General features: G+C 42.3%; 1 protein-coding gene and 1 long non-coding RNA gene across 3 annotated transcripts in view; one reads left to right on the top strand and one right to left on the bottom strand.

Annotated features, from left to right (window-relative positions):
* Nucleotides 1–5,424: 5,424 nt before the first annotated feature.
* On the bottom strand, nucleotides 5,425–9,613 carry LOC132394197 (uncharacterized). The gene is made up of 3 exons (XR_009512211.1): nucleotides 8,355–9,613; nucleotides 7,245–7,361; nucleotides 5,425–6,934 (listed from the first exon to the last, which is right to left on the bottom strand). It is a non-coding gene; the product is annotated as an uncharacterized LOC132394197 (long non-coding RNA).
* Nucleotides 9,614–9,867: 254 nt separating this feature from the next.
* The window catches only part of LOC132394196 (E3 ubiquitin-protein ligase RNF38), a 135,889-nt gene continuing 121,097 nt past the window's right edge, over nucleotides 9,868–24,659 (top strand). The window contains exon 1 of one of the 2 annotated variants that reach the window (XM_059970056.1): nucleotides 9,868–9,988. Coding sequence is in view for 1 of the 2 variants with exons in the window: in XM_059970054.1 (XP_059826037.1) it covers nucleotides 10,809–11,238 (430 nt within the window). In the remaining variant the exon portion in view is untranslated. Of the gene's footprint in view, nucleotides 11,239–24,659 lie in introns of both variants that reach the window. The other variant, XM_059970054.1, reaches the window with a different exon arrangement.

Raw genomic sequence — 24,659 nt, 5'->3', positions numbered from 1 at the left:
GTGCCATGATAGGGGTCAACAAGTGGCATAGCCAGAGACCTTTTGCCAAGCTAGTACCAGGGGTCATAACCTTACGGTGATTGGAGGACAGTATAGGGAGAGTGGTAGAGTTAGGTTTTTTATATAGAGTGGAGAGTGCAAGGGATGGATGTTGGAGGCAGACACATTAAGGGCATATAAAAAATCTTAGATGAGCACATAGGTGATGAAAAAGAAGGGGTATATTGGAGGGAAGAGTGAGATTGATCATAGCTTGTTAAAATGTTGGCACACCATCATTGGCCTAAGGGCTGTACTGTGCTGTAATGTTCTAATTGCTCACTGGTGTAGAATCACTGCCGAAAACATTCCTCCTTCTGTTCACCATTACAAATTGCCTTCTCAAGCTCCTCTCCTCCTTCCACTTCATGCTCAGTTTCATCAACAAGTGCAACGGATTCATGAACCTTACCCTCTTCTACCCACCAAGCCAAACCTTGGCTAAAGATTGCATCTTTATTTGTGGTTTCCCTCCAACCTCACCTCTTTAACTCCCTGATTTCATCTTGTGCATGACACCCACCTACTACTTTTTCAACCAAGCCCCACGTTAGGAGAAATAATTAATGACTTCCTCTACTTTTGTCATTTACCCATATAAATCTGTTATCACTTTCATCTTAAAAATGGATTATCAATACCTGTTCTTGTAAACTACTATCTTATTTCCAAACTTTCAGTCATCTCAAAATGAATCCCCATCTCTCTGGAAATTCTGTCTTAGAATCCTTCTGATCAAGTTTGAGGTTATGGATTCATGGAAGTATACACATGGAAACATGCCCTTTGTTCCAAACAGTTAAAAAATTAAATAATCTTTATCAAAACACATCCTTTTTATAAGGCTGTGACCAGAACTGCAAACAATATTCAAAATATGCAATATGCAAAAGATTCAAAGGCTCAAAAGCAGCCTAACCAACTCCTACATGCAATGCCTTGACCAGTGAAGGTGAACATACCATAACCTCCTTCACCATCCTGTCTACTTGTTTTGCCACGTTCAGCGAAATATGTACTTGTACCCCTAGATGTCTCCATTTGATAAAACTCCCCAAGGCCCAACTACTCCCTGTGTGTGTCCTGGCCTGGTTTAACTCCCTAAAATGCATCACTTTGCACTATGAGTTAAATTCCATTAGCCATTCTCTTGCCCATTTTGCATAGAAATGATCTTTATCATGAAAGATATTCCGTATGACTGTCTCCATAGTAGACAATTCCTTTCCATCAGTCTCTTGGCACAGTTCACCACACCAATATTCTCCTCCGTCATCCAGTTTGTTATGACTGTCTTCACCTGGCTTTCTTCCTGCTTATCCACTCATGGCCTGAAAAAATCACCTACACTGGCTTTTCTTTCCATTCTGTCTTTGTTATGAATGGAATATCCTCCGAATCTATACATTGGCCTACCAACTTATCATCAACCTGTTGGTGACATCATAAAACAATAAATTAGACTCCACATGAAGATGATGACTTCCACCCATATCTCACTAGTGGAGAAGCAATCCACAGCCTATTTCTCATTAACCAGAATTCCTGCCTTTTAATCTTTCCACACCCTTCATTCCCTTTTCTTTCTTTAAAAGCATTCTGAAATTGTAATCCTTAAGCCAAAGCTTCACATCTACTGATGTGGGGTTCACTCACATTATTCAGATTTAGATTTATTTATCCCACGTACATTAAAGTATACAGTGAAAATATGTTGTTTGCATTAACACCCAAAGATGTCCTGAATAAAAGATTGTCCAATAGAACTGTTAACTCGGTCATAGAAACATAGAAACCTACAGCACAATACAGACCCTTCGGCCCACAAAGCTGTGCTGAACATGTCCTTACCTAAGAAAGTACCTAGGGTTACCATAGCCCTCTATTTTTCTGAGCTCCATATACTTGTCCAGGAGTCTCTTAAAAGACCTTATGATATCCACCTCCATCACTGTCACCAGCAGCCCAATCCATGCATTCACTACTCTCTGTGTAAAAAACTTATCCGATATCTCCTCTGTTCCTACTTCCAAGTTCCTTAAAACTGTGCCCTCTTGTGCTAGCCATTTCAGCCCCGGGAAAAAGCCTCTGACTATCCATCCATTCAATGCCTCTCATCTTCTTATACGTCTCTCTCAGTTCACCTTTCATCCTCCATCACTCCAAGGAAAAAAGGTCGAGTTCACTCAACCTATTCTCATAAGGCATGCTCCCCAATCCAGGCAACATCCTTGTAAATCCCCTCTGTGCACTTTCTATGGTTTCCATGTCCTTCCTATAGTGAGGCGACCAGAACTGAGCACAGTACTCCAAGTGGGGTCTGACCAGGGACCAATATAACTACATTACCTTTCAGCTCCTAAACTCAATCCCACGATTGATGAAGTCCAATACACTGTATGCCTTCTTAACCACAGAGTCAACCTGCATAGCAGTTTTGAGTGTCCTATGGACTCCGACCGCAAGATCCCTCTGATCCTCCACACTGCCAAGAGCCTTACCATTAATACTATAATCTGTATCATACTTGACCTACCAAATAGAATCACTTCACACTTATCTGGGTTGAACTCCATCTGCCACTTCTCAGCCCAGTTTTGCATCCTATCAATGTCCTGCTGTAACCTCTGACAGCCCTCCACACTATCCACAGCACCCCCAACCTTTGTGTCATCAGCAAATTTACTAACCCATCCCTCCACTTCCTCATCCAGGTCATTTATAAAATTCATGAAGAGTATGGATCCCAGAGTAGATCCCTGAGGCACACCACCGGTGACTGACCTCCATGCAGAATATGACCTGTCTACAACCACTCTTTGCCTTCTGTGGGCAAGCCAGTTCTGGATCTACAAAGCAATGTCCCCCTGGATCTCATGCCTTCTTACTTTCTCAATAAGCCTTGCATGGAGTACCTTATCAAATGCCTTGCTGAAATCCATATACACTACATCTACTGCTCTTCCTTCATCAATGTGTTTAGTCACATCTTCAAAAAATTCAATCAGGCTTGTAAGGCATGACCTGCCTTTCACAAAGTCATGCTGACTATTCCTAATTATATTATGCCTCTTGACAGCCATTGTACACCACGGTTACTGCACCTTACCATCCTTTCCCTGTCTCACTGGAATGTACCTATGCAGAACCCTACGCAAATATCCCCTGAACATTTGTCACATTTCTTCCATACGTTTCCCTGAGAACATCGGTTTCCAATTTATGCTTCCAAGTTCCTGCCTCATATTTCCCTTTACTCCAATTAAACACTTTCCTAACTTGTCCGTTCCTATTCCTCTCCAATGCTATAGTAAAGGAGATAAAGATGTGATCACTGTCTCCAAAATACACTCCCACTGAGAGATTTTCCCAATACCAGATCAAGTACAGCCTCTCCTCTTGTAGGCTTATCTACATATTGTGTCAAGAAACCTTCTTGAACACACCTAACAAACTCTACCCCATCTAAACACCTTGCTCTAGGGGCATGCAATTGATATTTGGGAAATTAAAATCTCCCACCATGACAACCCTGTTATTACTACATCTTTTCAGAATCTGGCTCCTCGATATCCCTGTTACTATTGGGTGGTCTACAAAAACACCCAGTAGAGTTATTGACTCTTTCCTGTTTCAAAATTCCATCCACAGAGACCCCACCATGTCTTCCTCCTTTTCTACGGCCATGACACTATCTCTGATCAACTGTGCCATGCCCCCACCTCTTTTGCCTCCCTCCTTGTCCTTTCTGAAACATCTAAAGCTGGGCACTTGAAATAACCATTCCTGTCTTCCCTCTTCACAACTGCTACCTCACAAGCATTCAGCTTTATTTTATATATCAGCTTCTGCATGAAGTGCATTTGTATTTTTGGAATGGTGCATATTTCCATAAACACCTTGTTCAAGTATTTGATTCACAATTTAGATAGATATTTCAGAGTGGTACCCCTGAAATGAGATGTTAACTAGATGGCATTCAGAGAACATGATGGTGGAAAGGTGTAATGTAACAAAGGGCACCAAAAGAGTCTCAGTATATCCTTCGCAAGCTCCAACATGTTACAAACCTGTTTGATATGATTTACAATCATATAGCCAATCCCAATTTAAAAGCTGCAGAAATCTTAGCTTTCTTACATCTATTCTGTGGGTGCATCTTCAGTCTTTACTATCAAGGTAAATAGATACTTCAACTGAATTGATTTAGTTTAAAGTAATATCTATTTCTATCAACTAATATGCTTTTATATTAGTTACCCACAGGACCAAACAAAAATTTTGATACCTTGTAGCTCTCAACAGTTTGGAGTTGATAAGCTGTCTCTGAGACACTGTCCAAGAAAAGCTATCTTCAAGAAATTGCAGCATAAATTTACAAAGACACAGATTAACACAAGTAAACAAACTTCCCTTCCGCTGCCAAACAATACCTCAGCTGGAGTAGTCTTCAGTTCTGATCATCATTGACCATGGCTTCATTTGTTTGTTCCTTAAGTGCTGTGCCATATGAAGTACACAATCAAGGTCTTTTCACGACCATCAACAGGAGAGAATCTGCAGATGCTGGAAATCCAAGCAACACACACAAAATGCTGGAGGGAGAAAGTACGGTCGACGTTTTTTCCATAGATGTTGCCTGGCCTGCTGAATTCCTCCAGCATTTAGTGTGTGTTGCTTTCCATGTCCATGATTATTCTTGGCAATTTTTTCTACAAAAGTGGTTTGCCACTGCTGCCTTCTGAGCAGCGGCTTTACAGGACAGGTGACCCCAACCCATCATCAATACTTCGGAGATTGTCGGCCTGGTGTCAGTGGTTACATAGACAGGACTTGTGTTATACACCAGTGGCTCATATCACCATCCACCCATGGCTTCACGTGACCCTGATCAGGGAGGGGGGCTAAGCAGGTGAGACACCTGCCCCAAGGGTGACCTGCAGGCTGGCAGAGGGAAGGCACACCTTACACCTTCTTTGGTAGAGATATATCTCCACCCGGCCACCTGGAACATAGCTTATATTTGTCATAAAGACAATGACTCCAAGGGCTAAATTGCAAGCACAGATTACAAAAAAAAATGGTGCAGTACTCACTGCAGTTCAGAAGGTTAAGGGTAATGGACTGAGGTTTTCAATATGTTAAGAATTAGGTTAGATGCAGAGAAGCTACTTCAATTGGTTATGGTATTAATAATTATGCTCCAGAGCCTAAATCTGAAACTAGGTCTTCCAAGAAACACGTACATAGCTAAGAGTTGTTATCAGTTTGGAATCCTTCTATTTATGAAGTTTAACTTAGAAGATGATATAGGTTTGTTGAAATTGGTAAATTGTTTTGTTATTGTCATATCTACTGAGGTACAGGGAACAACTTTGTCTTGCATGTCATTAATAAAGATCAATTTATTACAACAGTGCATTGATTTAGGACAAGAGAAAATAATAACAGAACTGAGATGAAGTGTTACATTTACAGAGGAAGTGGAATGGAAGCAGACAGTAAAGTGTAGGTCATGAAGCAGTAGATTGTCAGGTCAAGAGTTCACCTTATGTACCGGGGGACCACTATTATAACAGTGAGACAGAAGCTATCCTTAAACCTGGTAGCCCTTCCAGGTGAGGTGACACCTCTGAGTCTGTTGGGGTCATGTACTATGTTTGGTGCTCCTGGTGTGGCCTGTTGTATATCAGTGAAACCTGATGTAGATTGGGAGACTGAGCCTAAGCGGCAGTGGCCACCCATTTTAATTCCACTTCCCATTCCCATCCCGACACATCCATCCACAGCCTCCTCCGCAGGTGGGATAAGGCCACACCTAGGTTGGAGGAACACCACCTTATTTTCCGATTGGGTAGCCTCCAATCTGATGGAATGAACAACAATTTCTCAAACTTCCAGTAATGCCTCCACCCCCCTTCACCATTTCCCATCCCCTTGTCCCTCTCTCATGTTATCTCCTTGCCCCCCTATTACTTCCCTCTCGTGCTCCTCCCCGCCCCCTTTCTTCTTTCTTCCATGGCTTTCTGTCTCTTTCACCAATCAACTTCCCAGCTCTTTGCTTCATCCTTCCCCCTCCAATATTCACCTATCGCCTGGCATTTCTCTCTCCCCTCCCCCCACCTTTCAAATCTACTACTTAGCTTTTTTTCTCCAGTCCTGCCAAAGGGCTTCGGCCCAAAATGTTGACTGCAGTTTTTTCCACAATACTGCCTGACCTGCTGAGTTCTTCCAGCATTTTGTGTCTTGCTTAAACCTGGTAGTATGTGTTTTCAAGCTTCTGTAACTTCTGCCTGATTAGAGAGGTAGAAGAAGGATTGTCTGGTGTGGGTGGGGCCTTTGATTATGTTGACTATTCTACTGAGGCAGTGAAAAATGCAGGCAAATTTCATGGAGGGGAAATTGCTTTCTGTAATGCGTTGAGCTGTGTCCACAACATTCTGCAGCTCCTTGTAGCCTAATGCAGAGCAGCTGCCACACCAATCTGTGATGCATGCAGATAGATTGCTTTCCACAGTGCATCTATGAAAAATTGTGAAGGTCAAAGCAGACATGCCAAATGTCTTTATCCTTCTGAAGAAGTAGAGGCACTGGTGCACTTTCCTAGCCATTGCATTGTCATGATTGGTCCACTCATAAAAATGTGAAGCTCTCATCCCTTTTGACCTCTGCATCATTAATGTAAACAGGAATGTGTAGTCAATAGCTAGCTCTTTTGCTTTGCTGACGTTGAAGGAATGTGGTATATGAGGCCAAGGAGCACATATGATCCACCACACAAGATGCATCTGAACTGCAGAATGGACTTCAGAGATTCAATAGCCCATTCCAGTTTCTATGTTCTCAAATGGAGGTCCATCTTCCTTCTCTCACAGTCAAGAGTTGAACTGATGAACTGAAAGAAAAAAAGTCTCTAAATTAGGGATTTACTTAATTTAAACCACATTGGTGCCTAATCAAATTAGGATTGAATCAACAAGACAGCTCTTATGCTAAATGTAAATATGTATATTGAAAAAAAAACAATTGTGTTCATAGACTGCATTTACATGCTACATTAGCTAAAACAGAATATTCTCTCAATAAAATGTATGATCTCATAAAATATAAATAGGAATGTACCTGAAATCTACAATGGATTCATAAAATGGATATATATGACTAGACACCTACATGGAGAATGACTTTAAAAAGTGTGTTCATACTTTATCCTGATGAAGGGTTTCGGCCCGAAACGTCGTCACTACCTCCTCCCATAGATGCTGTCTGGCCTGCTGAGTTCTGCCAGCATTTTATGTTTTTATGTGTTCATACTTTCCTGACTGTTGAATTAAAGAAAAGCAGAATAACAAGTTTTGTTACAATCAGAACTAGGTTTATGACCACTGGCATGTGTTGTGAAATTTGTTTACAAGCTATTCTTCTCATCGTTTTTGCCTTACCACAGAAATTATAATATGAACAATATACATCCCGAATCTCAACCCCACTCCATGTAAAATATAACCAATGTAGAATCTTTTAAATTCAAATTCAGGGACTTAGATTTCCTAACCATTGAAATTTGTTCATATGTAGTTGAATTCAAAATTATTGAAAAGCAGCTTCTTAAAAAATGTGTAATTCTTTTTAGTGTAACAATAGTCTACAGATGACTGCAATTATAATTTGGGGAAATATTTTATATTGCTGTATTTTCCCTTTAAAATGAGAAACATATGAAGGCCACATGATTCATCCCACCTATCAGGTCCATGTCAAGTTTTTTTCACAGTTGTAATAACCTGCCCTTATGAAATATAATGCATAGCAATGACATTTACCAGGTATTTAATAAACACAACCCAAATAATTGTTGACCCATACTATTTATTAAGTAAAGAGAAGTTTATAGATGTACAGAACTGTACAACAGTCTTTGGCACTCTAGATTTTTATATGGCTTCAGATGGTATGGGCTCCACAGAGCCCTGATCTCAACACCGCTGTCTGGGATTACCTGGAGAGACAGCCAAAGTCTGCAGAAGAACAGTGGCAAGTTCTCCAAGATGCTTGGAACATCCCACTAGCTGATTTGCTTATAAAACTGCATGAGAGTATTCGTGCAGTTTTAAAGACAAAGGAATATTGATTTGATTTAGATTTGTTGCTGTCTACTGCTCTTTATAGTAGTTTTTGATATTTATAAAATTTTCATATTTGAAAGAATCTTTACAGAATTTTTTACATGTACTTGACTTTTACACAGTACTGTACTTACATAAACTGAAGTACTACCGTTAAATTTTTTCACAAACAAGTTGCTAAACACTTACTTAAAATGTCTGTGCGAACCTAAAAAGACTGAAAGGCTGTTAATGACAAGCAAAATGTGAAAATCAGTACAATTGAATTATGCATATCGTTGGTTTCTTTTCTTATCGAAATGGTTCAAAGTTCTTTAAGGTTCGAATTACTCTGGAGAGAGGACTGTAAAGAGAATAAAGGATATGTTAAACAAGAATCGGTTACTTTTATTGGTGCTATTATAAGTGGTGATGGTGCAGATTATTGTTTATCTGATGTATTTTTGAAATATACCTGAGCATATTCTCTTGTGAAAATGAACAAGCAGATCTCATCCTTATGATCCAAAGACAATGCAGCACCCCTCGACGGTGCAGCGAATTGCCACCCTCCACCCCGAGTCTGAAAGGAGCGCACCGTAATCCTCCTCTTTCGGCCCAGAATGAAAGAGTCATATTCATATATTCAGAAACAGTGATTTCCATAAACCCAATGTGCTGATACATGTAGCCAGAGACCTATATCCGCCCCTTTCCGTGCTTATTTTTGAAAATGGAGTTTATTAAAAATCGGAAAAGGTTATGGAAGTTATAAACACAGGGAAAAATCGGGAAGCAATTTAGTGTATGAAATCTGGCTCTATTATAATTCACAGCATAGTGCGGGGGAAATGAATCAGCCATTTCTGGGCGGTCTCGAAAAAATAGTATGCGCAATCAGTTCCAAGACAGATTAATAATTATTTCTTCGTGCATCGATTTTCTAGTTAAAATGTTGTATATTCCCCCAGAAATCTGAAACACCGATTACAACGAACTGGATTTAATCACTCTTTGATGTAACAAATCTGTTAATATGTCACGGCGGCCTCTTCTCTTTGGTACTGCTAAACAAAGGGCTCCAAACATTAGATAACAAACCAGCACACGGGTCATCCGTTCTGGACTAACACAACCCCCTGCTTTTGCCAATGTTGGTAAATACCGGGCAGCTGCCCTGTTCACTCCTCCTCCTTCAGTGGAACCAAGCCCAGCACAATCGACAGCAAATAGTCGATCGTGTTCTTTCGACAGTGACAAAAAAACAGCAAAGAGAATTACACATGATTACAATTCTTTTAAGGACGAACAATAAGATTATCCGGAAAAGCAACTCAGCCGCAAATAATGTGGTTCTGCAGCCAGAACTGACGATGCCTCATTTCCTGCAGCTGGTCAATTCCTAGTGATTCAGTCTGTAGCTGAAAACCTTTTGATCTTGCATTTATTCCGAAAATTGCATCTATTCTGCTGGAGCTGCAGCAAGGTTCGAGCAGGTTGATCGGCGCTAAACTGGTTTGCTGCACGCACATATGAACCTGCTTACCTTCATTCCAACGTACTTCATGATACCAACCGAGCCACTGCACTAAAAAAAGCCATAAACGAAGACTTTTGTTAGAGTCCAATTGTAATTAGGATAAAATTTAATTTCTAACCCAGCTTAGGACGGGTTAAACTCTGGATGGAAAAGATCCAGGAACTGGATTGGATTTGGGTTAGGGAAGTAGTTGAGTTGGGTTTGCTGGAATGTAATTTGGACTAGGGTCAGGGGTTGACGTGGATTGTGCTGAAGTGGAGTCGGGACTGTTCGGACTTGAAATAGTTCCAGGCGTGAATTTGAGGTGGAAATGTAATTTAAATGAGGCGAAGGGTTGACTTGTGCTCGGAGTGGATTTGATCCTGATTTGGGGTGGCATGTAGTGGGGGGCTTGCTGTGTTGCTGGCGGAGAGCTGACTGCTGAAAGTCGGTGACTCGCAATCATTAATTCATTCCTCTCCTCCCTTTCCTCTGGCGAGGAACGCAACCCATGAGAGCGGGTTGAGTCAGCAGCACATGAGGCCGCTGTAAATAACCCGGCCCCCGGCACAAGGCACCCAGACTGGGAGAGAAGTCCGGGGGCCACGGACGGGAAGGAGGAGGCGACGCGGACAAAAAAAACACCCAACACCCTCCAGAATCAAAAAATTAACTAACAGGAAGGAGAAAAATATCAGATTAGAGAAACTTGTGGCGTCTGGTTGCAGCCGCCGAGCCGACTGAAAGCGGAAAACGAAGTCAAACGCCGGAGCAAAGCGGATGGTAACAGACTGGACCGTGGCCAAGCCCGAGCCTGAAGCCGGAGCCGGTCCGGGGCCGAACGCAAAGCCCAGCTCGAAGTAGGGATCCGCTGCGGAAGCGCAGCGGGGCCTCGCTCGCTCGGCGCAGGGCAGCGAGGGGTGGGGAGCGGGCTCTCGGCCTCCCTCCCTCCGGTTATTGTTCCCGTCGCCGCCGTTTCTCACAAAGTTTGGCAACAGCGTTCCCACCGACTCCGGGCTGCCCGTCGTCCGCGGCCTCCTGCTTCTCGCCCCGGCCGCCGCCTGCGGGCCCTTGGCCGCTTCCCTGCCCCCACTTTCCGCGGCCCTTCCTGCGCCTCCTCCCGCTGCTCTCCCCGAGGGCACCAGATGCCGATCGCCTCGCCTTCGCACTCGGCTCAGGAGCCCTGTCTCTACCCGCGGCTTCGGGCCGGGCCGTCACCGCCCAAAGACAGCGGTGACCGCAGCCACGACCAAGGGGCACCGGTCGAGCAGCCACGGCCCCCGAGTAATCCGGACCCGAGCGGGGGCCCGGCATCCGAGGTGTTGGTGCGGCAGGAGCCGTGGGAGCGGGGCGCGGGCAGGTTCTCCACCACCGCCCCGCACCATTTGCTGGAAGCTCCTCGGACGCGGTCCAGATCCAGGTCGGGACTCGGCGGCAGCAGCACAAATCCGCCTTACTGCAGCCAACCGAGGGCAGGCGGCCTCCAGCCGCAGGCTGGCTGCCAGAGCCACGGTGACAACCCAGCCATGGGGCATGGAGCCGCGGGCATGGCGGCAGGAGCGACTAGACCGGCAGGTAACGGACAAGGGGACAGGCGGGGTGGTAGTAACTTTGTGGGAATATACAGCCTACAACTGCTCCAGTTTATATAAGGCAACAACTAGAAGTAGGACGTCTGCGTGTAGTAATGCTATCAGTTTGTGTGCCACTTTTTTGTACATGGCCCAGTATTAAAAATGGTACTGGTCAAGTGCCAGTTGCTCCTTGGAGTCGTTCCTCTCGCAGAATTTGCTGCACCCTTGATTGCGGCCCTTGAGGTAATGAGTGCAAGATTAAAAAATCACTGGTTCCTCCCCCCAGCCACCCTATTTTGTCTGTGGGGTGGAATGAGCAGTTCCCTTTTGAAGGACTGCATCAGTATTGGGTGACTTTCTGAAGGCTAAGCTGGTGCATCCTCAGACGTGTAGTAGGATTGATGATAAGGAACGGAGCAGAACCCTGCACAGTTTAAAAAAAACAAGCCGACCTTTCCGTTTAATCAATCGGTACGCAGCTGGAAATTCTAGAAAAGTGTCAGCGAGGACGATGTCGCACAACTGTGCAGTTTGAAAAGCTGTGGTTAAAGCGTTTGGCTTCCACCTAGCTCTGGGTTTTGCTTTTGAACTAAGTAAACTTGTGACGTTTACCTTGCGCTTTGGGTGGGCTGCTGGGTGGAATTGCACACATCGTGGGTGCATCGTGTTACTTCTCCAAAAGCCATTTAAACAGCCGGTGCCTCCCTCATATCCTATGCTGATACTGAACAGTGGCAGTGGCGTGGCGTCTCAGCCTCTTAGGAAGATTGAACCAGATGATCGATGGCTGCTTCTTGTCATGAAAAGAATGACCTGAAAACCTTTCTCCATAAATCATTGCATCATTGAAAGCAATTCATTTTTTATTTAAGTTTAAAATACTTTTAAATTTACGACAGCAGAAACCAGGGAATTAGAGTTGACTGCATAAAATGAAAAATGCTTGGAATTTTCACTTAAGTAATTTTTTTTAAAAGTGAACAAGCTTTACTTTTAATTCTGCAATTTTTGTGTTATCAGCAAGGTTCATCACTTTTTATTTTTAAATATGTTTACATGTTGCAAATATTTACAAGTGACAGTTTAATTTCCTTGTGGAGCTATTTCTTTTGTGCTCTGTTACATTTCTGACTGAACAGGAACAGCTCTAAATTGAAATGCTGGGTTATTTACCCTTGAGACTCCAAACTGAAACGTCTTTGCTTCAGCTCAAAGGCAACAAATTACAGATCTATAGTACTTTTGTTGCCATTAAAGTGACTGTTTTGCTTATGTTGTCCATATCAAAAATGAATGAGGGTTGTTGCCTTCCCTATTTGAAGCAGGATTATTTTAATTTGCACTAATGTGGCCCAGTGATGGCATGTAGGTAATTCAATGTCAGATACAGAATATAGTTTAGAAATAATTGCTTTATTGTGTAAAAAAAGGTTGGGATTGCTTTTCTCAAGATGAACAGATAAAAATGAAAACTGAGCCCATGCAGACTAGTTTGAGCTCCACATATCCCATGTTAGCTGATCTCAACCAATATTACAATTGTCATGACTTCTGTATTAAGAGTAGCTATAGTTTTGAATCTTGGAATAACATCCAGCAAGAAGGAAAGGCATGTATAAATGCATTTTTAAAGTTAGGTCTGAGGCTTCTGCTGGAGTGAAGGCACTGGATGTGGTGGGCACTTACCATGTATTATTTTTGTTAGTTCAGAGTTCTCTCCTCATTCAATTTATATTTTAAATTCACATTTTAATATATTACTGATTTTTAGATAAGAGCACAAATTAGTAGCATATTAAGAATTCATTTAAAGTTTGTCATTCGGTGTTCTCTTGCCATCTTGAAAGTGACATCTTTTGGATCTTGGTTTTGAGTTTTGGTAATGTTTGCCAGAAATAGTTTCTTTTTGAAAAGATCAGCATGAACTATTCATAGTTCATTTTCATATCATATTCAACACAGGAGGCACTCTCCCCACATACATTTCCGTTTTCATGTACTTGTACCATGGGTTTCTGTTCTACATTGCTTTTCAGAGCCCTGCCATTTACTGTGCAAGTCAGTGTCTTGGTGTTACTTGCCCAAATCCATTATTTCACACTTGTTCAATTTAAATTCCATCTACCATTCCTTTATTTGCTTTCCCAGTTGATTTTGATCATGTGGTAATCTTTGATGGCCCTCTTCATTGTCCACTTTATCGCTAATATTGGTCTCGCCTGCAAACTTACTAAAATTTTCATCTGATTGTTTATATCACAACAGTGAACTCTGCACAGATTCCTGTGTTGCGCCACTAGTTGCAGTCTTCCAATTTGTGGGGGGAAAAGACACACTGTCACTCTTGAGCTCCCACTACCAAGCCAATTTTGTATCCATTTGGATAGAAAATTTGTATTTTAACTTTTCTGACCAGCCTACCAAGCAGGATCTTGTCAAAAGACTTGATGAGGTCCATACGGATTTATCTACCATCCTGTTCTCTTCAGTTCTCTGGGTCATGTCTTCAAACAAAAAAACTCAAGAAATTTGTGACATGATTTACCAAACACTAAGCCTACTGACTACCCCTGATCGATGGCTTGCATTTCCAAATGCAAATAGATTCCATTTCTCAGAATCCTTTCCAGTAACTTCTGGTAATTAGTTTATTATTCAAAATTCCAAGTAAATATTATTATCAAAGTACATATATCACCATATATAACCCTGAGATTCATTTTTCAGCAGGCATAACTCAACAAATCTATAGAATAGTAACTATAACAGAATCATGAAAGATCAACCAGAGTGCAGAAGACAACAAACTGTGCAAATTCTAATATAAATAATGAGAACATGAGATAATGATGGGGCGTGAGTGTAGTTATTCCCTTCTATTCAAGAGCCTGATGGCTGAGGGGTAGTAACTGTTCTTGAACCTGGTGGTGTGAGTCCTAAGGCTCTTGTATCTTTTACCTGATGGCAGCAGTGAGAAGAGAGCATGGCCTGGGTGGTGACAATCTCCGATAGATGCTGCTTTCCTACTACAGTGTTTTATGTAGATGTGCTCAATGGTTGTAAGGGCTTTACCCGTGATGTGCTGAGTCACATCTATAATCTTTTGTAGGATTTTCCGTTGAAATGCATTGGTGTTTCCAAAACAGACAGTGATGCAGCCAGTCAATGTACTCTCCACCACGTATCTATAGAAGTTTGTCTAAGTTTTAGATGTCATGCTGAATCGCAACGGACTCCGAAAGAAGGAGAGGGGCTGCTATGCGCTCTTTGCAATTGTACTTGCATGCTAGGACATCACATTATTATTGTCACATGAAAAATGAAAAATTAATTTATTATTGTCACACATACGATGAAAATCTTGGTTTTGTGTGCTATCCAAACAGCATATCCATTCAACATTTCAATACACTGAGGCAGAACGGGGAAAAAACAACAATAGAGTGCAGAAATAAAAACACAAAATGCTGGCAGAACTCAGCAGGCCAGACAGCATCTGTGGGAGGAGGTAGTGACGAAGTTTTGGGCCGAAACCCTTCATCAGGAGTGCAGAATATGGTGTCATGAAGAGTGCAGTACTGGTAGACAATAAGGTGCAAAGCTATAACAAGGTACATTAAGGTCAAGGATCCATCTTGTTTCAGAGGTTTATACAAGTAGGGTAGAAGCTGTCCTTGAGCCTGGTGGTGCATGCTTTCATGTTTTTATCTTCTGCCTGATGGGAGAAGGGAGTGTGGGGTGGGAGAGCTCTTTGATTATGTTGGCTGCTTTTCAAAGGCAGTAAGAAATGCAGAAAGAGTTCACGGAAGGGAATCTAGTTTTTGTGATGCGTGGAGCCATGTGCACAGCTCTCTGCAGTTCCTTGCTGTCTTGGGCAGAGTTGTGTTATCAAGCTGTGATGTATCTGGGTATGGTGGTTTCTATGGTACATTAGTATCTTTATAAGGTGTGGGCCAATGGGGGACTGCCCAGTTTCTACCACTGATGTTAGACTCATTGGCCTGTAGTCTTGTTTTCCTTAAATAAAACCAGAACATTGGTCAGCTTCCAGTCTTCTGCTCCCCAACCCATAGCTACTGATGAGGCAAGTGTCTTTGCAAGGATCCTAACAAATTTTTTCTCTGGCTTCCCACAATGTGCAAGGATACACTTGATGAAGCTAGTTATTTATCCACCTTTGTGTGCTTTAAGACCATTTGCACCTCCTCCTCAATATCCTAACATCATTATAATCTTCCCTGAATTCCCCAGCTTCCACAACCTTCTCTACAATAATACAGATGAGAAATATTCATATAGGACCTTGCCATTGTGTGCTTCCACACACTGATCCTTAGTGGCCCTATTCTCTCCTTTATTCTCTTAATGTACTGCAGAATATCCTAAACTACTTGTACCTTGTCTTCCAAAGCTACCTCATGTCTTTATTTTACCCACCCCTGCCCCAATTTCTATCTTAAATGTAGCTCCTCGGGAGATTTGCTTGTTCTCAGTAGTCTGTACCTGTCCTTAGCTTGGAAAATCATGCTGATGCTAGCTTGAAATGGATATCAGGAGGGGTGAAGCCAACTTGATCAGAGGAAAACTAAGAACATTTATACAGATTTGAAGAGAATCAGTTCATGGGGGGTTGCCCTTGAGAGAAGACTGGTGGGAAATCTCTATGTGGGTCGGTGGAAAATGAGAGTGAGAATGACGTGGTTGTGGTGTGAATATTCATGCTGTGCCATGAAGGCACTTGAATGTAAGGATAGAAATTTTAAATTGGAACCCAGAACTACGTAGTTAATGAGGGTGTTGGGTGAGTGGAATCTGATACAGGTTGAACAGCTTAGTTCAGGAAAAGCTTTAGAGTTCACCAGCCAAGAGAGCCTTGGAATAGTAAAGTCTCGATTTTTGACGAAGATACAAGCAAAGATTTTGGTAGTAGAGGAGTGGCAATGAACAATGTTATAAAGTGTAAATTGGTAGTCTTCGGATGAGAATTGAATTCTTGGTTAGGCATGACAAAGAGGTTGTGAACAACCTGATTTCCAAGTAGCATGAAGAGGTAGGATATGAAATTGGTGTCAAAACTACCATGTTTGTGCAGCTATGGAGGTGCAGGGTGGGGCAAAGGTTGCCCTCCCACCTACCCAATAGCCAACAGAGAGGTTTGCAGTACACTTATCACTTTGTGTTCGAGCAACCTATTTGCCTGGCTGTGCAGGGTCTGTGACTGATGTCAATGTAAATAAAAACTGATAACATAATTGCCAATGATCCTGCAGGATCTGATGGTCCAGAAGGTTAACTTACTAGATGTGTTGACAAATTGAATCCAAAATTGTCTGGTGATGAGGGGTAGATGGTAGTGGTGGGGAGGTGCTTTTACTGACAGGAAGTCTAAAACAAATGGGTACTGCATAGATGGGCGGAGGATGTTTGTTGTCTGTCATTTATATAAATGACGTGGATGAGAATGTCGATGCTCTGATTAGTAAAGCTTGCACACAACCCAATCATTGGAGTTGAATGTAGCAAATTAAAGGTTTTAAAGATACATTGGGACTAATAAACTGTCAAGCGTACTGGAGAAATGGCAGATGGACTGTTGAATTCAACTGCAAGTAATCCACTTCAGAGAGTTAGATTCGTCAAGGACAGAGAGAGTAAATGTCAGGGAGCTTGGAGGCATTGATGTACAGAGGGACCTCGGTGTGCAGGTTCATGACTCGCCATGGACAAGGTGGATTGAAAGGGTCTGTTTCTGTGATGTGCAAGTGGCAACATGCAGATGATTAATATGGAGGCCAAGGCATTCTGAATTCTGGCAGAGATAAGGGGGGAGAACACGGTTAGGTGAGGTGGACAAAGGAAAGGTGTCATCATGTACCATTTGCCACAATGGCCATGAAGGAAAGGGAGGAAATTCCCTTTGGTCAAAATGCTGAGACGCAATGTGAAACTGGGCTGTTTCAATGTTATCGGGGAAAGTAGGTTGGAAATAATTAAACATGACATTAAAGAATTGATGCAAGAGTATCGTCTCTATCACATTTCACCCTGAACCACACTTCACTCCAACCTGCTTGATATAATTTTTAGTGGATATAATTTTTCTGTGTGGTGGGGGGGGGGGGGGAATAGGTCAGATTGAGACCTGTAATTTATACCCTTCTCTGGATATATTTTAAGACCTTTTATAAGTTACTGGTTGAAGTGTACATTGTAGGCAGAATTATAATGTACCTTCTGTACCACTGTCAGATCCTGCAATGTTCCAAATTAAACAAAAAGCTGTGAAATCCAGTAGCTAATATTGCCTCCTTGAGCCACTATCACATTTCTACTGTTAGTGATGTGACCAGTCAAGCAGATTGATAAGGGACATGAAGACTGTGTGAAGAACCTGACACTATACCTAATCCTGAGATGTTTGGTTAAAGGAACATCAGATTTGGCCAGTTGAAATAAAGCACACAGAAACATCTATTGAAGTTTTTGCCTTGGGGCATTAAATAATCAGCAATTCAACAAGATGCTGCCTAAGCGATCTGACTTCAATGATGTATAATTTCTTTTTGCTTTACTTTCAAGATGCAAAAAAGTGTGAAACATTTTCAGTTACCTGTCTGCAGTACTTCAAGTTACCATCCAATTTGTAATGTTACAGGTCCTCCTGCTCATCTACTACAGTATTGTTTTATCTTGGTGCCTTTAATTTCACTGGTAGACATAGTCGACTTTTGCCCTTGGATGAAGGCATATCCAATCAGGCAAGGAATTAAAACACCTAAGTCAGACTGCTGCCAAACACCCATCACGTGCTGATCCTATCCAGAAAGCAAGAACACCTCTCTGTAGACACAGTAGCAAGTGATTTTTGTGCTAGGTTCTTGGGTCCTTGGGATCAGTGGTAAGGAAAGCTGAACTGGAAATGGGAGATCTAGATTTGGTTGAGAGAGTACTTGAGAAGAAAAAGGAAAACGTGTAGCATAAAGGCAGTGGTGGCCATAACCAGACTCTTGGGAAGGTGCAAAGCAGAAAGTCGTAAGAGTACACTAGCAAATAGTGAGGAAATCTGATAAAGTTAAAGATTCTTTATCTGAAAGTACAAAGCATTAATACCAAGGTAGGTGGGTTAATGGTATGAACAGTGGTTGATAGGGGGCCAAGTCAGGGAATGGAATATTTGATATTGTGGAAAATTAGTCAGAAGGGAAAATGAAGTGGCCAGGTGTTTTAATAAAAGTTGACGTAATTGCAGTGGTGAAAAATGATATCTGCTCAGTATCTCAAGATGTGAATTGTTTTGGGTGGAGACAACAATTAGTAGGGTTTAAAAGGTTATTGGTAAACTCCTGGTATGGACCTGGTGGGTCAAGGGCCTATTTTGTTTTTGCATGTCCCTGCAGCTTTAACCGTAGCTACATCATACAACAGAGTATAAATTAAGAAATTATGGCAGAATGGTAGTGTAAAAATCATGAACAATTTTAATTCTATTATGGATTGTACAAGTTAAGTTGCAAGTGTTACCCCTGAAAACAGCCAAAGAATGTAGTTGGGATGATTTGTTGAAACAGTACATGAAGAAACCCAGTCAGGGAGCAGTCAGTTTTTCTCCTGGTACTTTGTGATGAGACAGGATTAATTGAAGTAACAGATCCCCTCAGAAAGTGTGATCATGATGTGGCAGAATTTCAATTTTGGTTTGAGGATGAGAAATCTGGGCTTGAAAATTAATGTTCTGTGTACATACATCTAGTAATGCCTCTGGACACATCTTCAGTGATGTTCCTGGAGTCTTCGGGTGTTTTGGGTCTTTGAGCATCATACACCCTCCTCCAGATGACCCAGCCGGGGCTGATCAGACTCCAGCTCGTGTCCAGATGGTTAGCTACTTATGAGCCACAGCCCTCTTGAGGCCCTCTCTGCTGCACCGATGGTGCTGTGAATGGCTCTCCTCTTCCCCTCTCCCTCGATGCCCAAATTGCTGAAGACTCTGGCTAAGGAATGGGCTGCGAATCCCCTACATTCATCCTCCACTGGGAGACACTTCTCTCTCCATCCAGCCTGCTGGCGGTTGCTGATCAGTCCTGCGTACTTGGAGAGCTTCCTTTCAAAGGCCTCTTCCAAGTGATCTTCCCATGGGACTGCCAGCTTCAGCAGCACCACTTGCTTAGTAGACTCAGACAATGTCTGGTCGCAGGGTGGTGGCTGCGATATGGTTGGGGAGCTTCAGCTGCCATTCGAGGTCCACCAACAGCTGCCAGTCTCTTGCAGAGGTCAGGATGCCTGCAGATGTTCCTTTGGCGGGTATTGGCTGCTTCCCAGCTCTGACAAAGGCAATGGCCTGCTTGGAGGGTCGAGACTGCTTCGCTCACTCAACTCGTGCACTGATGGTTTCAGCGATGGTCTTCAGGACCTGATCATGCCTCCATTGGTACCGTCCCTCATCCAGTGCCCTTGTCCAGCCACTGAGGATGTGCTCTAAGGTTCCTCGCTAGGAGCTTAGTGGGCACACGGGTGCCTTGCCCCATGTGTACAGGTTTGATGAGCTTGGAAGCACATCATACACTGCCTGGATGAGAAATTGGATGTGGTATGGCTCAGCTTTCCAAAGCTCAGCCCAGGTCACTTTCCTCTCCACCGCATTCTCCCATCTTGTCCAAGCTCCCTGTTGCTTCATTCCTACCGTCTTGCAGGTTCTCATTTCCTCCACTGCTGCTCTCACCTCCTCCTGAACTAGCTGGCGCCTTTCCTGCCCTCTGATGGTGTCCATTTGGGGAGTTGGAAAGGATCCTAGCTCAGCTCAGCCTCGTGTGGCCACTCCCACCAGCCTCCTGTTACGCAGCCTTTCCTCTGCTTCCTGAACAGCTTCCTCTGCCTTCCACTTCCTGCCAGTCCTCACTTGGATCCCCACTCTAGCCACCTTCGGATCACTCTGGTCCCTGTACTGTATCACTTCTCTGGCTCTTGTTACCTTGAATTCCTCCTTCAAGGATTTGAAGGGCAGTTGCAGTTTGTTGTGGTGTCCATAGAGGGCGATGCTGCTCAGGCTCTTTGGCAGCCCCGGCCATCTCCTGAGGGGCTTACTGACCCTCCTCTCTGAGGTTTCGACCGTCGAGATCGGAACTGCATAGACATGGAGGGGCCACAGGATTCTGGGAAGAATACCATGCTGATACACCCAGGCTTTGAACTTCCTGGGTAGGCCAGACTTGTCCACAGATCTCAGCCAGCCATCCAACTTGGTGCCAGTCACCTGAATGGATGTCGTGTCCCTTTAAGAGCTGTCAAAAACCTTACCTAAGCTCTTGACTGGCTTTTCTGTGATGGCTGTGCCTGCGATGCTGAACCGGAACTTGTTCTTCACCTTCCTTTTCCTCAGCACCATAGATCTTGATTTGGCTGGTTTGAAACGCATCTGGGCCCCTCCACCAGCTTTACGAGCCCCTGCAGAATCCACCGGCAGCTTGGAACTGTGGTGACTGTGAGGTCTTCCATGAATGCCTGATGAGTGGTTGCTGTTGAGCAGAATTCATTCTGGGCCCTCTGCACTCTGGTTCAGCAGACTTAGCATGTTCATAGCTAGGGCGAACAATGTCACTGAGACAGTGCACCTTGTGATGATGCCGATCTCCACCTTGTGCTAGCTTGATGTAATTTTGAAACAAAAGAAAGCTATGTGTACTTCAGCTGAATTTGCTGCTTGTATATAAGTAGGTTCAGCAAGCTGAGGTATTACAGCCTGTAAAGTGATTAGAGATGGCTTAAATGAATGAGCAAAAATTATATAATGTGGGAAAAAGTGAGGTTATCCACTTTAGAAGGAAGAATGAAAAAGCAAATTACTACCTGGAAAAGAATGAGTCTACAAAATGTTGTGGTACAAAGGGACATGGGGATTATGAGAAGTTAGTATGTAGGTACAACAAGTAATTAGGAAGATGAAAGAAATCATGGCTTTTATTGCAACTGGCATGGAGTATGAAAGTGGTGCAAATTTCAGTTAACTATACAATACATCCATCAAACTGCATACAAATTTATTCTTCATGTTTAAGGAAAATATACTTGCATTTGAAACAATGCCCTGAAAATTTATGAAGTTGATTACTGGGAGGAGGGTTTTGATGTAGAAAGAAAGGTTGAGCTGGACTATGAAAGAATAAAAGATGATCTTATTGAAGTGTTTGAAATTCTAAAGGGGGGATATGATGGTGAGAGCATGTTCCCACTAGGGTTCACTAGAACTCGGGATTATATTTTAACAGGAAAGGATTGCCATTTCGGATGAGAAGAGGAGCAGTGTCTTAAGAGGATCATGAATCTTTGGAATTCTCTCCCCCACACAGTTGGAAAGGCAGTCTTTAAGGTGTTGATTGACAGGGAATTTGAAAAGAATGGGTTGTGAGAGAAAAAGGTTGAATCAGTAATGGTAGTGCACGTTAGAGGGGCTGACTAATCTTATTTGTGTGTCAGACTACACGTAGTGACGCGCCTTTGCAGCCATAAAGCAATTTGGCTTGTGCTTTTGATTGGTATAATTTATTTCTCCATATTTCCCCTTTCAACAGTGGTAAGTAGAATGCTATCAAAGTAGTACTGGCCAAACTGTGGAAAGGGTTGCCTACAAGAGACTGGGACAGTATTTGCTTTGAAGGCTGTGGGAGTGTTGGGTTGGAAACACACGTTTTTTTTTCATTGTCTGATTTCACCTAGCTGACTGTCCTGGTTTCTGGTTGTCTGACTATTATATATTTTCTTTAAGACGGAAAGGAGACCAATTAGTCCAATAATTCCATGCTGGTGTTCAGAAATGCCTATCGGTAACATTTTTCCCATTTATTTCCCTATAACTTATGCTCGTATGCCTATCAACTCCCCTGGTTCTCTTGCAACCCACCTACAGTAAGGGGCAATTTGCAGTTAACCTACCAGTACGACTTAGGAATGTGGTAAGTAACTGGAGTACCCATAAAGAAACCAAAGTTATCATAAGGGAAAACATGGAGACTCCACATAGTTGTACTCAAGATCCAGATCAAAACTTTACTAGCAAAGGCACTGTGCTGTCTATGAGTTTTAAAAACTACATGGAAAATGATTTTGAAAATAGCCACAATTATGTGCAGTTGATATAATTTCTATCCATTGAAATTAAGAAGAGTCGCTCTGTACTTGCCTAATATGGTATTGGGAATGTTCTATTTTATTTTTGATTAGAATGGGGAATATTTTGCAATTTGAGGTAGATAACTTGTTACGTGGGCGAACTGTATTTTCTTCAGTGCCTTAAAATATCTGGAATTGCAGATGGCTGCTTTTTCTGTATTGCAATAGTAACTTATTCAAATGTAATTCATAAACTGTAATGCCTCATAAGACATTTTATATTGTAAATAGTGTTATGTAAATCCAAGTCATTTTTCCTCCAGTTCTTTGTTTGGGCCCCCAACATGCAGTGTTCTGTCAAACCAGCTTTGTGCATTCACTTCTTGATTTCTGAAACCTGGAGCATATCCAACAAAAACTCCGAGACCACTAAACCACCCATGAGGACCAGCATGATTTTATTTAACAAAGTCATACACCTTCCAAAAGAAAATATAATTTGGTGATATAGAATTATAATTTTGTTTAGCACAATGCAATAAATCTCAAATAAAATGAACTGTAGATAAAGTCATAGTGCATTGTAGCATGAAGCTAGATCATGTCATACTCTGTACAAAGAATGTTTCTTACTTAGATGATTTCAGTCCATGTTTTGGTTAGAATGCTACCTTTATCATTGCTCCTGAGTGATGAACTAGCTTGACTTGTGTCCAATAACCACACCTTTTGTGCTACAAGCTATTCTTAGAATTCTTAGAATGGGATTAAAAATATAGTAGAAGTGGTGACTAAAATCTTGATCAGTGAGTTAGGCTTTCAGGATCACAATGAAAGAGAAGAAGTGGAGCGATGAGAAGTTTGGGATGGAATTCCGAGCCTAAGGCAGAATTATTTACTTTTTGGGCCCTTGGCTCCCAGTGGAGCATAGAGCATCAATGACTTGTCTATCGTGCTCTGAAGTCGATGGTGTGGTTGGAGCTAATCAATGCTTCTGTAAGCCATTGCATCTACTGTATGGGGAATTGGCCAATACAGCTCCACCAGAGCCCTATTGGCCGGTCTTGCCGTTTCCGCCTCTCATGGCGGGGGACGTAGTATTGGGCTTTAAGAGCCCAAGGCAGAATTGGTTAACAGCTAAGTGTAAGGTGAAGGAAGAAGAGAATGTGTGTGGCTGGTTCAGACTGCAAGATATTGATCTAGTTGTTCACTGTAGGTTTGAAGGCACAAAGGGATTTCAGTATGCAAACAGGAATTTTAAAAGTGGAAGAATTGGTGCACTGCAAGCTAATGGAAGCTCTCAAAGTACATGTGCCTGAACGTGAGGAATGGATGTGTCTTAAAACATACCTACAAAGTCTTTTCAATGTGACCTTACAACATTCACCACCAAGAGCTGCATGGATATATACACATGAGATCTGCAGGTGACAATGAGACTTGTCATACTGAGAGCAGTATTAATAGGAAAGAAAATGGTGTAGGAAAGATTTTTCAGAATGGATATTATATGATGCCATATGCCTGTGATGCAGTAAATTTATCATTGTACTTATAAATATGACAATAAATTTGATTTTGATGGGCATTAGAATGCCATGCTCCTTCAGAAGCCACTTTCTTAAAAGGTTTCTGCAATGTACTTTCATTGACAGTTTACATATTGCTGTATTTTGTTGGATTTTCTATGTTCTCAGAATCAAACCCTCCATCAGTGGCATTTTGTTCCAGCTAACGTCGTCTTCCAAGGAAAAACTTATCTATTTAGATTTCTTAATATTTCCTAGAGCAATTTTCCAATCTAGCAGTTTAAATGTGCATGTATATACTGTGGGTTCAGGTTAATTTGGACAAATTGGGACCTGTACATTTTGGTCCTAAGTGACAGCCCCAATTAGCCGAAGTTTCTTGGAGATAGTTAAAAAGGTATAAAAAAGACAAACTGAGTAACAAATTATATATTTAAATTAAATACAGAACAACTTGGAACATTATCAATAGTACTGCAGTACTTTTAAAACTGTGCATTAATTCCTTATAGTGTGTTCAGTAAAAAAATCAGCCTAGCCACCTAGTGCAGATAGAGGACAGCCTCCATACACTGCTATCGAAGATTGCAACCTCCAAATCTTCAGTTTCATTGTAATATCAGAATGGTTGTCCATACCTTCAAATTCTTCATACTTCCTAACTTGTTGAAGTAGTGGAATTGTTTCATTTTCACTTCTAGCCATTTTTGGCATCTCCAAGCCTGAATGCCTGACACTGCAGTGAGCAAAGAAATGTCTTACTGCTTGTTTATCACCAATTATCAGTGCC

The sequence above is a fragment of the Hypanus sabinus genome, chromosome 5 (genome assembly GCF_030144855.1).
Source record: "Hypanus sabinus isolate sHypSab1 chromosome 5, sHypSab1.hap1, whole genome shotgun sequence".
NCBI lineage: Eukaryota > Metazoa > Chordata > Chondrichthyes > Myliobatiformes > Dasyatidae > Hypanus > Hypanus sabinus.
Note: the sequence above shows the minus strand (reverse complement) of the source record. Positions and strands in the feature narration are given on the sequence as shown.